The sequence below is a fragment of the Lepisma saccharinum genome, chromosome 11 (genome assembly GCF_977018435.1).
Source record: "Lepisma saccharinum chromosome 11, izLepSacc3.1, whole genome shotgun sequence".
NCBI classification, from domain to species: domain Eukaryota; kingdom Metazoa; phylum Arthropoda; class Insecta; order Zygentoma; family Lepismatidae; genus Lepisma; species Lepisma saccharinum.
Window position 1 is genome coordinate 51,531,538 of NC_139239.1, and position 12,820 is coordinate 51,544,357.

The window sequence follows — 12,820 nt, forward strand, 5'->3', positions numbered from 1 at the left end:
GTATATTACAATATACTTATCTAATGATTACAATTACCATTTTTTGAATGTTGATACAAAATACCAAGTATGACATCATATTATACATTGAACAATTTTAAAGAGTTGACCTTTGTATATAAACCTTGAAGCCAATGCAAATGTACACAATTTCAATAAATTTAATTATAAATTTGAATGTATCATATCTTTCTTGTCTGAAAGAACACATATGATTGAAGATGTTTGTTTTTCATATTGCCAGTCAAAAATAACTGTTATGACTAAATTGTTATAAACATTGCACAAATGTGGAACTTTGAACTTAGCCTAACCTTTTTCAAATGTTGTTATGACAATGTATTATTTTTATTGTCATAGTCTGCATAGGAAATATTGCCCATATCATTGTTTGTTGCATGGTAAAACGTAAAGCAAGGGTCATTTCTTTCTTCTTTACACTGCTGTTAAAAGTTCCGTCTTCGACAGTTGCGTTATTTTGCAGGGATTTTTCTCTTCCGCCACCTGTTGCTCGAACTTCCAGCCAGTTTCCTTTGTTTTTACGATGCAGCTGGCGCCAGTGTTTTGTCTAGCGTCTGCAAAGCTCTTGCTTGCTGATAACAGCGATGACTCATCCAGCACGAAGGAAAAAGTTATTGTTTTGAATCTCGCAAGCTGTTTTGATTTGACGATAACAAAATTCGATCTCCAGAAAGGAAAACAAGAGTTAAAATAACTTCATGTTCTGCGCCTTCTGATAAGCAAATCTGTAAATTTGTATCGGCTTTTCTTCAGAACCATTCATGTGAGAAAAAAAAAAGTGTTCAATGTAGGAATGGTTGCTGAGACCAATACATTATTCAAGGGGAAAACGTTTGGAGGGGTGGGTGTTTGACATTGAGAATACTCCTAAATCCAACATTAAATCGTCGATTAACGTGAGAGTAAATAACGATCTACCATTTTGATAGGTGAAAATGCGCAGTTTCATAAAGCTTGTTTTCAGTTCATTTTATGCTGTGGGCTAATCGGGACTAAATATACAGTTTAAAGTGAAATTCAATTCCAAACCCGAATGATTATCGACTGCGACGCTGTTTAATGAAGTGTCCTAGAATGCACATTGGGTGAAAACAGATCGCAAGTTTTCATGCTGGATTACAGTAGAAGTCAAGGAAGGAGTTTGGACTGCTCCCTTGAATGGGGAGGAGGGTGAATGAAGTTGGTTGAAGCAAAGAAAAGTGACCTTTTTTTACGATGTATTTTACACAGCAGAACCAAAAAGAAAATTACAGCCCTGCCTTTATTTTTTTCTTGTCTGGTGCCTAGGGAGGTTGTGTTGTTTCTCCCGAGAGATCTAATCTTACCAGTTAATCTCTTTAACAGTAGACCCTTAAAAATCCAACATTCATTCTGCCCGATTATCTCTCGACTTTTGCTGGCACCAGTCTGACTGGTGTCAAGAGTTCTTTGAGTTTCGCTTGCAATAAGCGAGAGATTGTTTTCCTTTCCATTGGTCTCAGTACAAACGGGTTTCTCATGAACTAGAATTGTAAAAATTTCCTGGAAAAGCAACAACTGTGCACAATTGAAAGAAAGAAACATTATTTTAAATTCTTTTTTGTGAAAACGTTTTCATGTTCTATTTTCCTTCTCACAACATGCATCCTGTGCATTACAGGTTGTATAACTACCAGGATAAATGGTGTTACCATCTCCTATGAATCTTTGTGTCCGTTTGAGCTCCGTTTAAGCTGAAAATTGGTGCAAATTCCAATAACGACCCCTTCGAAATAACGACCCTTTTCCCGGGAACTGTGAAAGGTCGTTGAATCGAGAGTTGACTGTATTATTATTATTTACTTCAAACACATGTCTCTAGTAATTATTATTGACTAGCTGATTACCTGGCGTTCCCCGGGCATTTATTTATCCCAATCTTGTATTAAACAGGAAAATAATGAATTCTAACTATACTGTAAAATGTGATTGTGAATGTCACCAATTAGCTTAGCGGCACTGAAAACTATGGATTTGACACTAATCTAGGTCATTTGTGGAATAATATTTTTCGCCCCCCTCACCCCCCATGCCGATAGGTGATGAACTTCAAGTTGAACCGCATTGGGAGAGTCACGAAAACTATGAATTCCATTTGCAACACAGCCTAAATGTTAGACAACCTGAGAAACACTATCGCTGTGCAGAATTGCATACAGTCACGGATGTCTGTTTGTGCGGAATTTAATATCGGTCATTCGCGATTATTTTTACATGTCACCCCTTCTCACCCCCACCCCTAGGGGTGCCAGGGGTGTCTTACCCCAAAAATATTATTTCCAGTTTGGTTGAAATTGCTGCAAGCGTTCGACAGTTATGCTGGAACAAACATACATACACACCCACACACATACATCCATTTTTATATATATAGATTTAGTTCTAAGTTATAACCACAGCCATACCTTCTCTTCCTTCTCATCCTTTGGCCTCTCAGGAGCATCAAAGAGTGATTTATATATGCGGAAGCCGTAGTCCCTCATCAGCATCTCATTGTACAGCTCAGCAAAGAGTGAAACTTCAAATGAATGTTCCTGGGGAACAGGAAAGCAAAATTAAATTAATTGCATGCACTAATAAATCACAAAATAAATATAAAAAAGCTTACAAAGACACCGAGTTGAAATTCAATTGTCCAAAACAAATTCCCTGATTTTCCCAAGTTTTCCTTTCAGCTAAATTTCCAGACCATTCTGTGTAATGTTTAAGCTTACTTAAACTATTATTTACAGGATATTTTTTGATTAGAAACATGAAAGCATATTCCTTGCTCTAGTGGAAAGAAACACCATACTTTTAAGTGTTTCTTTTAACAAAAGACTTATTATATTTAGAGTTTACAATTATATGAAAAATTAATATTCACTACAAGTACAAGAAACAAGTTTAATATTCCCTGACATCTTCTTTCTCTCTTTACAATTGATAGGCTATTGATCAGTGGTACCAGTAAATATTATATTAGAACTAGTGGAAATCATTCAAATTTCATATGAATCCAACCCTAATTGTGTGTTACATTTCAATAATGTACAAATATGATTTGGAAAATAAAAATCAGAACAGAATTTCAGAATGAGCTGATGTACAGTGTATGTATGATGTGGGAAAATGTAAAACTTAAGTACATCAAATCGGGGTCCACCAGAAATACTAATCAACATAGGTCTTAAGCATGACACCATATGTTCAGTTCTTCAAGAAAGAACAACTTTTTCCATTGCCATGCTACTTAAAAATATACATTGAAAAAGCTTGAATCTTACACCATGTGTTGTCGGTCACTTATCTACAGTGTGATTCTAAAAGATGTACTCAATTTCATACAACTATATTTCCTGAACTCTACATTGTATGTGAATGATCTACATAGAATTTGAAAGAGGTGGTCCTAAATACCACCGCTAAAGAGCTCACCTATCGTATAGCCATGCAGCAGCGTCAGTTGAGAGCAGAATGGATACTTTGCAGCACAAGATTTTTTGGCGTTCATGAGTTCATTGAAACTTAAGACTGGGGTGCAGCATGCATTTAGTCTTTGTTTCAACATTGAACCTCCAACGAGAAAAAGCATTTGTTGTTGGAATTGACAATCACCAATCTGTCTGTGTAAAGTCAAAAGTCCCATCTGACCACATGTATCAGAGGAGGATCAATTGAAGAGCATTTTGTACGTAACCCACACAAGTCAACCCGTAGCAGGAGCTAATTTGAAACTTTAGGATCTCATCTTTCAAATGTTATGTAGATCATTCACATATGATTGATAGTACATTTTTTCATTTACTCTGTATTTTAAACAAAATATAAGGGTTGCCCAAATGAAAGTTAGACTCTTGGTTTTCTGCTCCAATGGTTTATCGTTTCACAATCTGTCCTAGCGAGGTTGCCCACACCTAACTGCTACGAGAGATTACCAACCCATCTACTTTCTAACCTACTCAAGTTACCTATCCTTCCCAAATCAACCGTGCGGTTGCGCTGGCGTCGATTCCTTGGTCTCAATATGCTGTTCCCTGCCTGCAAAAGTAGTGTAACTTCCTTTCAAAGTTTACGTTAATTTAAGGCAAAACATGGTATTGGTATTTCAAATTTGGTCAATTTATTCGAGAAACACCCTGTACCAAGAAGTTGCCCCCAGGGCGATTACTGTACATCCCTTACCTCCTTCCCAATCTCTTTCAGCAAGGGTTTATATCGATAGCAGATTTAAAATATCACAACATTAATATCCCTTCCCAATTGTTGTATTATGTCTGACAAGCCATAAAGATTCATACACTATGCAGTGTGCGTATCTCAATACAGGTTCACTCTCATGGAGTATGAATTAAAAGAGTTTAATACCATCCCAGTTACAATGACTGTCACCACTAGCTAACAAGCATACAGACATTTCTCACACCTGGAAGAAAATGATTAATATACATTGAAAAATGGCAAGCCGAACACTATGAACGTGTACCTTGGAGAAATATAACTCTACCACACTTGCAACTTATTTATTCAAATCTGAAACGGATCTAACATTACATCAACATTGTTCTTAGGTTGAATAGCAATCTTTCGTGCAGGATAGACAATCTATATTGGTAACTCTTGTGCTACAAATGATAGCGTTTCATCTCTAGCACACTTTGTCGAAGTTACAATGTGATAAAAACTGATAATCCATCTCACGTCGGTTTTCTGCAAACACAAGCATTTCCTCCATTTTTCCTTGGTGCGTGTTCCTTTTCTCCACCTCCACTCACCGGGGCCGCATCCGAACTCTCCATTTCCAACTTCCGCCAACACTCACACATGCAAAATAACTTAATACCCAATTGTCACTAACTACTACAAGTGCGTGTGTTAAGGCACAATTGTTAACGCCTTATGTTCACCTTTAGAACATTATCATTAGATATAATCCCTCGACATTTAGATATTTTTATGCTTTTCTTATATCCCTTCCACCCACGAATTTTTGAACATGACCGATCCCTTGATATTTGTCAAAATGTCCCTCGTCGAGCAATAATTAGACCAAGAATATTCGCGTACTTTTAAAAATAAATGTTCCATTGCTCTGAAGTCACCATAGAATAAACTTGAGTAATCTACAATATATTTAATAATTTCCACAATTAAATTAGCAAGGAATTCCTTCCTTTCTTTTAGATCCATTGAAGAGAGACATCTAGTGGGTAAATTTGTAATCATAGTTTCCAGATCGCATTCTGCCTGTAAGCACTTGCTCTCTTCTGTGAATTCTCCAAGCTTCGAGTGCGTTCTCACCAAGGACGAAGAAACTCAATTCACAATATCCATTCTCCAACAATCAGAATATAACAAGGCTGACTAATGTTTTATTACCAAGAGAATTATGACCCAAAACCATCATAATCGGTTGGAATATATGAACATTCAGGAAGTAAAAGCGATCCATGGGTGACATATCCTCTACACATAGTCCCCTTGTCTGTTCAAGCAAGTGTCCAAGCACGTCACAAGGGTATGGATACCCTGAGTGAAGAACGTCCATGGTTGACTGCGGAACCAATCTTCAACGGCATCACGGACCTCAGCATCGTTGGCAAACCGGCGGCCTTTCAGATTTTTTTTTTTAGTGGCCTGAAGATGTGGTAGTCGCCGGGCAAGATCTCGGGGTTGTGGGGAGGATGGTCGAGGATTTCCCAGCGGAAACGCCACCGCAGATCACGCACACATGTGCAACACGAAGGTGTGTGTTGTCGTGCAACAGAAGAACCCCATTGGACAACATGCCAGGTCGCTTACTCTTGAGGGCTGATTTCAGTTTGTTTAGGGTAGTGCAGTATGTGGTTGGGTTGACAGTCCCACCTAAATCCAGCCAATCCAAAAGCCCTTCTTGTCGAAGAAAAAAGTGAGCATCACTTTTCCAGATCTGATGGAGGAATGAGCCTTTTTTGGTCTCCACGAACACCTTCTGCCTTCAAAAATTGAATAACTGCTCGCTGGGCCCGTTTGGATGAATCTATGTTGTGAACGTACTTCTGCACATGTAAACAACACACTGCACCGTCAGACCATTCCAGGTATGCATAAGATGTATGCTTTCTTACATACACCACAACCTACCAGAGTAAACACAAAGCTTTGCATAGTTAAGCTACGACACTAGGACAAAAGTCTTAACTTTCATTTGGGCAACCCTTATATAACACCTATTCCTTTCCCAATCTTGGGTTCAAAAATTCCGATTCAATATTTAAGGCCAGTATTTCATACTAAAAAAATAATTTAACAAACACATAAATCACCTTTGTATCTTCCTGTCTATAATCCAATAATAGAGACACAGACATGACAGTGCAATCAAATTTTCCAGATTTGGCTGATCTTGATGGGTGAACCACAATGTGAGGCGCATCTGGCAAAGTATATCTTCTTTCTCTTGCAACACGTTCACGTTCATCTTGCTTCTTCTTGTCTTCTTCCTGAAAAATGTAACAGGTTTGAAAACACACTTTTTTACAACACGAACATTCCGATTTGCACACTGCAGGATTAGTGTTCCCATTCACTATGCCAAATCAAATTACCAACTTTTCTAGCTTTGCTTCACGAGACATTTTAAAGTACATTTGCACATCATGCTGGAATGTTTTTTTGAATTCAGGAGTTTATCCAGCATTTTCTATTGAAGGTGGGGTCTAAGGTCATTTTTAGGGGGTATAAGAGAAAATTTAGTTCCAAAATAACCATAAATTGGGCTTCAGCAAAAGATTTGGGGAGTTGTTACAGAGTGTTGTGTGGATAAATCAGTTTTAAATTACTTCAACTCTGTTTACAATATATTCTAAGAGTGGCGCAGTGGTAGCGTCGTCGCCTTGTAATCAAGGGGTCCCTGGTTCGATATCCGTTGGAGGCACATAGTGGTTCGGATCCCACTTAAACTGTAGGTCCAGTCCCAATTAGCCTTACTGTGCATAAATTGGACTTAAAAACACCAACTCAACAATATTCTAAGAGTGGAGATACAAAAACACGGACTCCAGCTGTAGGAAAAAGAGCTGGAATATTTTAACTGAAACAATATCTCCATACAAACATTTCTTTTTAACAGAAAATGCTTACTGCAGTAAAGTAATGTTCCCAAATATGTGAAGAATTTACATTTATCAAATGTACAAGGGTCGTTCAAGGTTGACCGGGACTTTTATTTCTAGACAGGAAATATACATACATAAAAGCACCAAACTATGTCAGTTTTTCAAAGTATTCCCCCTGAACATCCAGACACCGTTGCCGTCGTTGTGGAAGTTCCTTGATGCCTTTGGTGTAGAAAAAAGTAGATTGTTGTCATAACCACTGCAGGACAGCGTTCTTGAGTTCCTCATCTGTCTGGAAGTGCGTCTCCCCCAAATGCTCTTTAAATGCCCCAAACAAGTGGAAATCACTGAGGCATAAATCTGGACTGTAAGGACTGTGTGGTAAAACCTCCCAGTGCACGCTGGCCAGTGTTGTTTGAGTCAATTGGACCGTGTGAGGCCTGGCATTGTCATGGAGAAGAATGACGTGTTTCGACAACATTTCAGGTCTTTTCTTCCGAACAGCCCCACGTACAGTACCGTGAAGCAGTGTTGAGTAATACTTGGCATTAATTGTGGCACCCTTCTCCACAAAATTCACATTGATAACACCTTTCATGTTCCAGAAGACTGTTCCCAAAATCTTACCGGCAGACGGCAGCGCTTTTCTTTTCTTGGGTGGAGGGGAACTTTTATGACACCATTCGTACACTCTTGCCCGTGACAGTGTTTGTTCACCATACTGTGCTTGCAGTCTACGCCAAATTTCAGCAGGTTTCACCTTCTCCTTCACGAGAAATTTCATTATACACCGCTGTTCCACAGCAACAGATACACTACTTGCCGCCATCTTTGTTTACACTACTGCGCATGCGCCAAATGTGTCGCAAAGGATCATGGTTACTCGCAAGGAATCATGGTCTGTCCTGCCCTAGTAATGCAGCGCTCCATTGATTCATTAATATTTTACGCACGAAAGTCCTGGTCAACCTTGAACGACCCTTGTATTACAGAACAATTACATATTTCCTGACCTGTAGGTTTTTGAAAATTTTTAGAATTACAATTAATTGAATCAAAATTTGACTTCCCTGACTTTTCCAGGTCAAGGAGAACTCTGTGATACTAATTTTTAATTTCTAAAGTATATTCTTCAAAATATGGCTGAAATATTTTCATAACACCTCCACGATACAAATTAACTTAACATATGTTTCCATTTATGTATACATTTATGTATATTTCCTCTACCTCTTTCTTCTTCTTTTCATCGTCCTTTTCATCTGGTTCTATTTTGGTTTCTTCTGCTTCCTCCTCTACTTTATTGACTGCTTCTTCTTCCGCTTTCTCAGCTTCAGATTTCAGGGTTTTCGTCAGACGAGCAATCAACTGGGATTTCAATCCTTTCGGACTCAGCAACCTTGCTTCTAACTCTTGCCTTAACTCAGACACCTGTAGAAAGAGATGAGAGATGGAAGATGATTTTAATCATTTACTGCAGTAATTAGCAGTCAATATGACATGTACGTGAAACTTGATAATTTTATCAACCAAATACATTTGTATTTATTTTATTTTACATCATCTTCCTGCCAAATCTGTCTAGTCGTAACAACAGCGTGGATGGCCAGCCTCTGTGGTGCAGTGAATCCTGCGTAAGCAATTGTGTTTCATCTGTTCAGTACTTTTATCCTCATTAGCCTGAGAGGTAGAAAAGCAACATAACAGAAATAGTAAGAAAGAAAGCAATGAGGATGAATAATAATTAGATGAAATAAATGAAGATATAACCAGGAAAGCAAATGGACAAAACAATGACAATTATTCTGATTGTCAGTCCTGGTACCAGTGTCTCTTTAGTCTGCAAGAACGCAGATGCGAAGATGTAGTACATAAAAGAATGGTTGCCACTTGTGTGTTCTTCAAAAAGGTTACCCTCGAATATTTCTGTAAACATTACGAATGAAAAGGTGACAACTGGAGAAACACGACGTGTAAAAGCTGAGTGCTAACTTGTAATTGAATTCACACACAATGTCATATGTGCATTACATGCATATGATGCCACATGTCCTTTAATGTACGCAGTTCAGTCAATAAGTTTGTGGAGCACTACAGTGGGTAGGGTGCACCACAGGATGGTGGCCTGTCAGTTCATCTCTCGTCCCAGCAAGAGGCAGTTGTGTGCATACAGTGTAAGCAACACTACTGGCTCTGTTGTGAAGTGTAGTTGAAAGTGAGCAGCGGAACTCGAGGATGTTGCAGTTTAAGCAAAGGGCAAGTTCTGCCAAAAATTAGGCAAATTCGCTAGCGAAATGTTTCAGATGATGAAGCAAGTGTACAGCAACAATACCTTGGGCACAAGTGCTGTGTTAAGTGGCACCAACGCTTTGTGCAGGGGAGAGACAGTTTGGAGGATGATGACCATACTGATCAGCCATGAACGAGCTGAACTGAATGCAATATCGAAGAAGTTGCAACGTTGGTGCATGTCAACCGCAACTGAACGTTAGACAATCTTGCAGCAGCAGGGATTAGCCATGGTACGGGACACAAAAATTCTGTCTGCTGACCTGAACATGATGCATGTTACCCAGCACGGTCTGCCACACATTACCAATGTTGGCCGACGTGCATAGAGGTTAACGGTGACTATTTTGGGGGACGATGTGGATCTGTGTAAGTGTACGCTGTGTTACATGGTCGCCCACACTCAAGGTGTCCACAAACTTATTGACTGTGGTAGTAAATCCATGATAATGAGGGCTAATGGAGTTCAATTCACAAAAGAAGAAATTGTATTTTATCTGGAAAATTAATCTAAAGAAGTGTATGTAGCATACTGTCAGACAATGCGACGACCTAAATGTTATTAATTGTATATCGTCACATTTAGCCAAAAGTGGCAGAAGAGTGATGTTAAACAACACAAATACAATACAATGAAATTCAACTGTATGATGGAAGAAAAAATATTATTTACATAAGAAATTACCTTCATTGTTTTAGGATCTAACTCTGAAAAGTGAGTAGGCTCCTTCTTGTCCGTAGCAAGCTCCTCCCCATCTTCATCCTGAAAGATCAAACCAAGCAGTTAGATACCAAGAATTATATCTTCATTCTAGGGAAGGAGTAAAAAAAAGTCGCGGGCGTGAAGAATGTAAAACAAGCTGTACGCTACATATCACGAGCTCATGTTTACTACCAGTGTTCTTTACTTTAGGAAAAAAGTACTGCACATATATATATACTAATCCTAAAATTTCTGCAGCTCTTTTAAGTTACAGACATATGCACACAAACACGCACACACACATTCAACCCTCGATTTACCTACAAACATACAAGCACATTCATACAAAGCACAACAGTTATAACTCCTGACTCGTTTTTTGTTTTCTTTAAGTTGTTTGTGGGAATGATTGTAAGACTGTTGGGCACATCAGTATTTCATACAATAAAACTATCTGAAAAAGATAATATTTTGTCTGCTTCGCTTACGTATCTTGGAATCCTAGAATAAGATACTAACTTTCCAGTCATAGTAGAACTAGCCTAACTATTTTCCATTCTGGAGACCTCCTGGTACTTCCATCTTTTAAGCTGATTCTGGCCAAGAGTGAGCATTGAGCCCGATCCGTCAGTGAACACTAAAATACAGAAACAAAATTCCCAATGGGTGAGTTTTCTGCTGGCTTCTTAGTTTCGCCAACGGAAGTTGAAATGAGACTTCACAATGCCAAAAATTTGGAAACAACACTTGTTCTGTCAGTCAATTTTTACCAAAAACAAAACTTTCTACTTACCGGATTCTGATGTGAAACCCCCAGTGGGAACTGAAAAAATTTCTATTGTGCAAAACAATCTAATTTTGTATACTTGATATACTTCAATATTTATAATTTACTCTAAAACATTCACATTTCATTTTTCTGCATAGCTCTTGTTTACGATTGATTTTGCCACCTGTTTGGTGGCTTCGTCAGGCAGAAAATTAAAGAGATATCTTTAGATACAATGCAATATTTATGTAAACATCTTTCCTATTTTAAAGCTATATACAATTTTGAAGTGACACTCATCTTCAATCACCTTACTTACAAATTGCTATGTGTTGGAGGAAGGGGATATGTTCAAATGATTGTGTCAATTTAGATAAGGTCACTAGTTGTACCTTAAGTGAGATTTCACACCAAATGACAGTTGATATGCCATCTGACATTTGCATGGCATGTCACTACTGAACAAACCTTATGAGCTTAAAGCAACCTTTCACACCAGAGTGGAGCGATGCACTGCATGTGTCACCCAGACCATGAAGTTTCTTTTTCAACAGTATGCAACACATTACTCAGGTCATGCATGCACAAATTTACATTTGTTTCAATTCTGTCCAAATGTGCCTGCATGTTTGGAAAAAAAAAAGGCTTCATGGGGTTTTCTACACTGTTTCACAAGTCCTAGGATTTTGAAGTTTTGTCACGGTTGCAAACTCACATACACGAGGAAGCAAGGCAAAGGGTATGGAATACCAATGCTAATGTATCAGTAATGGGTATTTTAAAATTCAGATGTAATTCTTGAATATTTTAAAATAAAACTCTAGTAAACTGTAATTGTTCCACTTTTCACTGCAATTGGTATAAGTGGGCGTCAGTAAGCATATTGGGATGGGTATTGGCTCAGCCTTACCAACAATTTAGAGTGAGATCCAAACCTGTGACCTCTTGATTACAAAGCAACAGCTACTGTGCTATTGAAGAGGTCCAATATTGCCTCTGAAATATGCCTCCTCTTACATTTTCTTCTGATTATTACAAAACTGATTACAGCAATTGAACCTGCATTATCATCTGGTGATGACATCTTGGAACTGAGCTACAAAACAAGTGACACACGCAATCTGTCACTTGCCACTTTGGTGTGAAATCTCCATTAGTCAGCAATTACAAGGAAGATGAAGAGATGTTGGACAAATGGTATGGAAGTTTGAGGAAGTGGCTGGCATGACTAAGGGAAATCATTAACAATAACTGTCAGAAGAGCATGAGATTATAACTCATTACTTTCTGAGAGAGAAAGTTAGGTACCTATAACCCATAATGTGCAGGGAATTGAACCTAAAATTCAATCACTAGAATGTAATTTTTCTAATATAATTAAAATTAATTTCTTTATCATTTTATTATTGTCCTCTAATTTTGAAAATACATTTTTTTTACGCAAAACCCATTAGAGCTACATGGTTAAATACATTGTTAAGGAAGTTACTCAGCACCGAAGTAAATATTTGCTAATTCATTAGTGGCACTGGTGAATTAAATTCCTACTCGATCTGTATTGATAAATTTTGTTTGTTTATATCTGTCACTTTCACCTATGATATTCAGAGCAAATCTGTTTGTAGCTCTGCAACACATTGCAAGATTTCTTACTAAAAATAATAACAACTAAAAAAAAACACCACTGAGCATGAAAATGCTATTTAGAAATCTGAGCAATAATGAGGGCAAATTGTAGTTACATGCTCTTGTGAAATTCTCGAGTGTACAATGTAGTGTGCAACTCTCTCCAGACCCAATCCCTCCCTCCCACATTTTAGGTCTCTGATTTCTTCACTTTCCTCCTTTGTGCATGTTTTTGTGTCATTTATTGTTGCTGATCTCATATTTCTATAAGTAGCCTGCAACAAAATTATACCATTCTGTTATTATTTTTATGATTAT

General features: G+C 37.9%; 1 protein-coding gene across 3 annotated transcripts in view; it reads right to left on the minus strand.

Moving 5' to 3' along the window:
* Window positions 1–12,820, minus strand: part of LOC145994797 (cell division cycle and apoptosis regulator protein 1-like) — a 69,202-nt gene that overhangs the window by 25,460 nt on the left and 30,922 nt on the right. For all 3 annotated transcript variants that reach the window (XM_083131096.1, XM_083131095.1, XM_083131094.1), the window contains exons 13-16: window positions 10,090–10,167; window positions 8,346–8,546; window positions 6,324–6,500; window positions 2,445–2,573 (exon numbers count right to left, since the gene is read on the minus strand). In XM_083131096.1, the coding sequence (XP_082987222.1) occupies window positions 2,445–2,573; window positions 6,324–6,500; window positions 8,346–8,546; window positions 10,090–10,167 (585 nt within the window). The remainder of the gene's footprint in view (window positions 1–2,444; window positions 2,574–6,323; window positions 6,501–8,345; window positions 8,547–10,089; window positions 10,168–12,820) is intronic.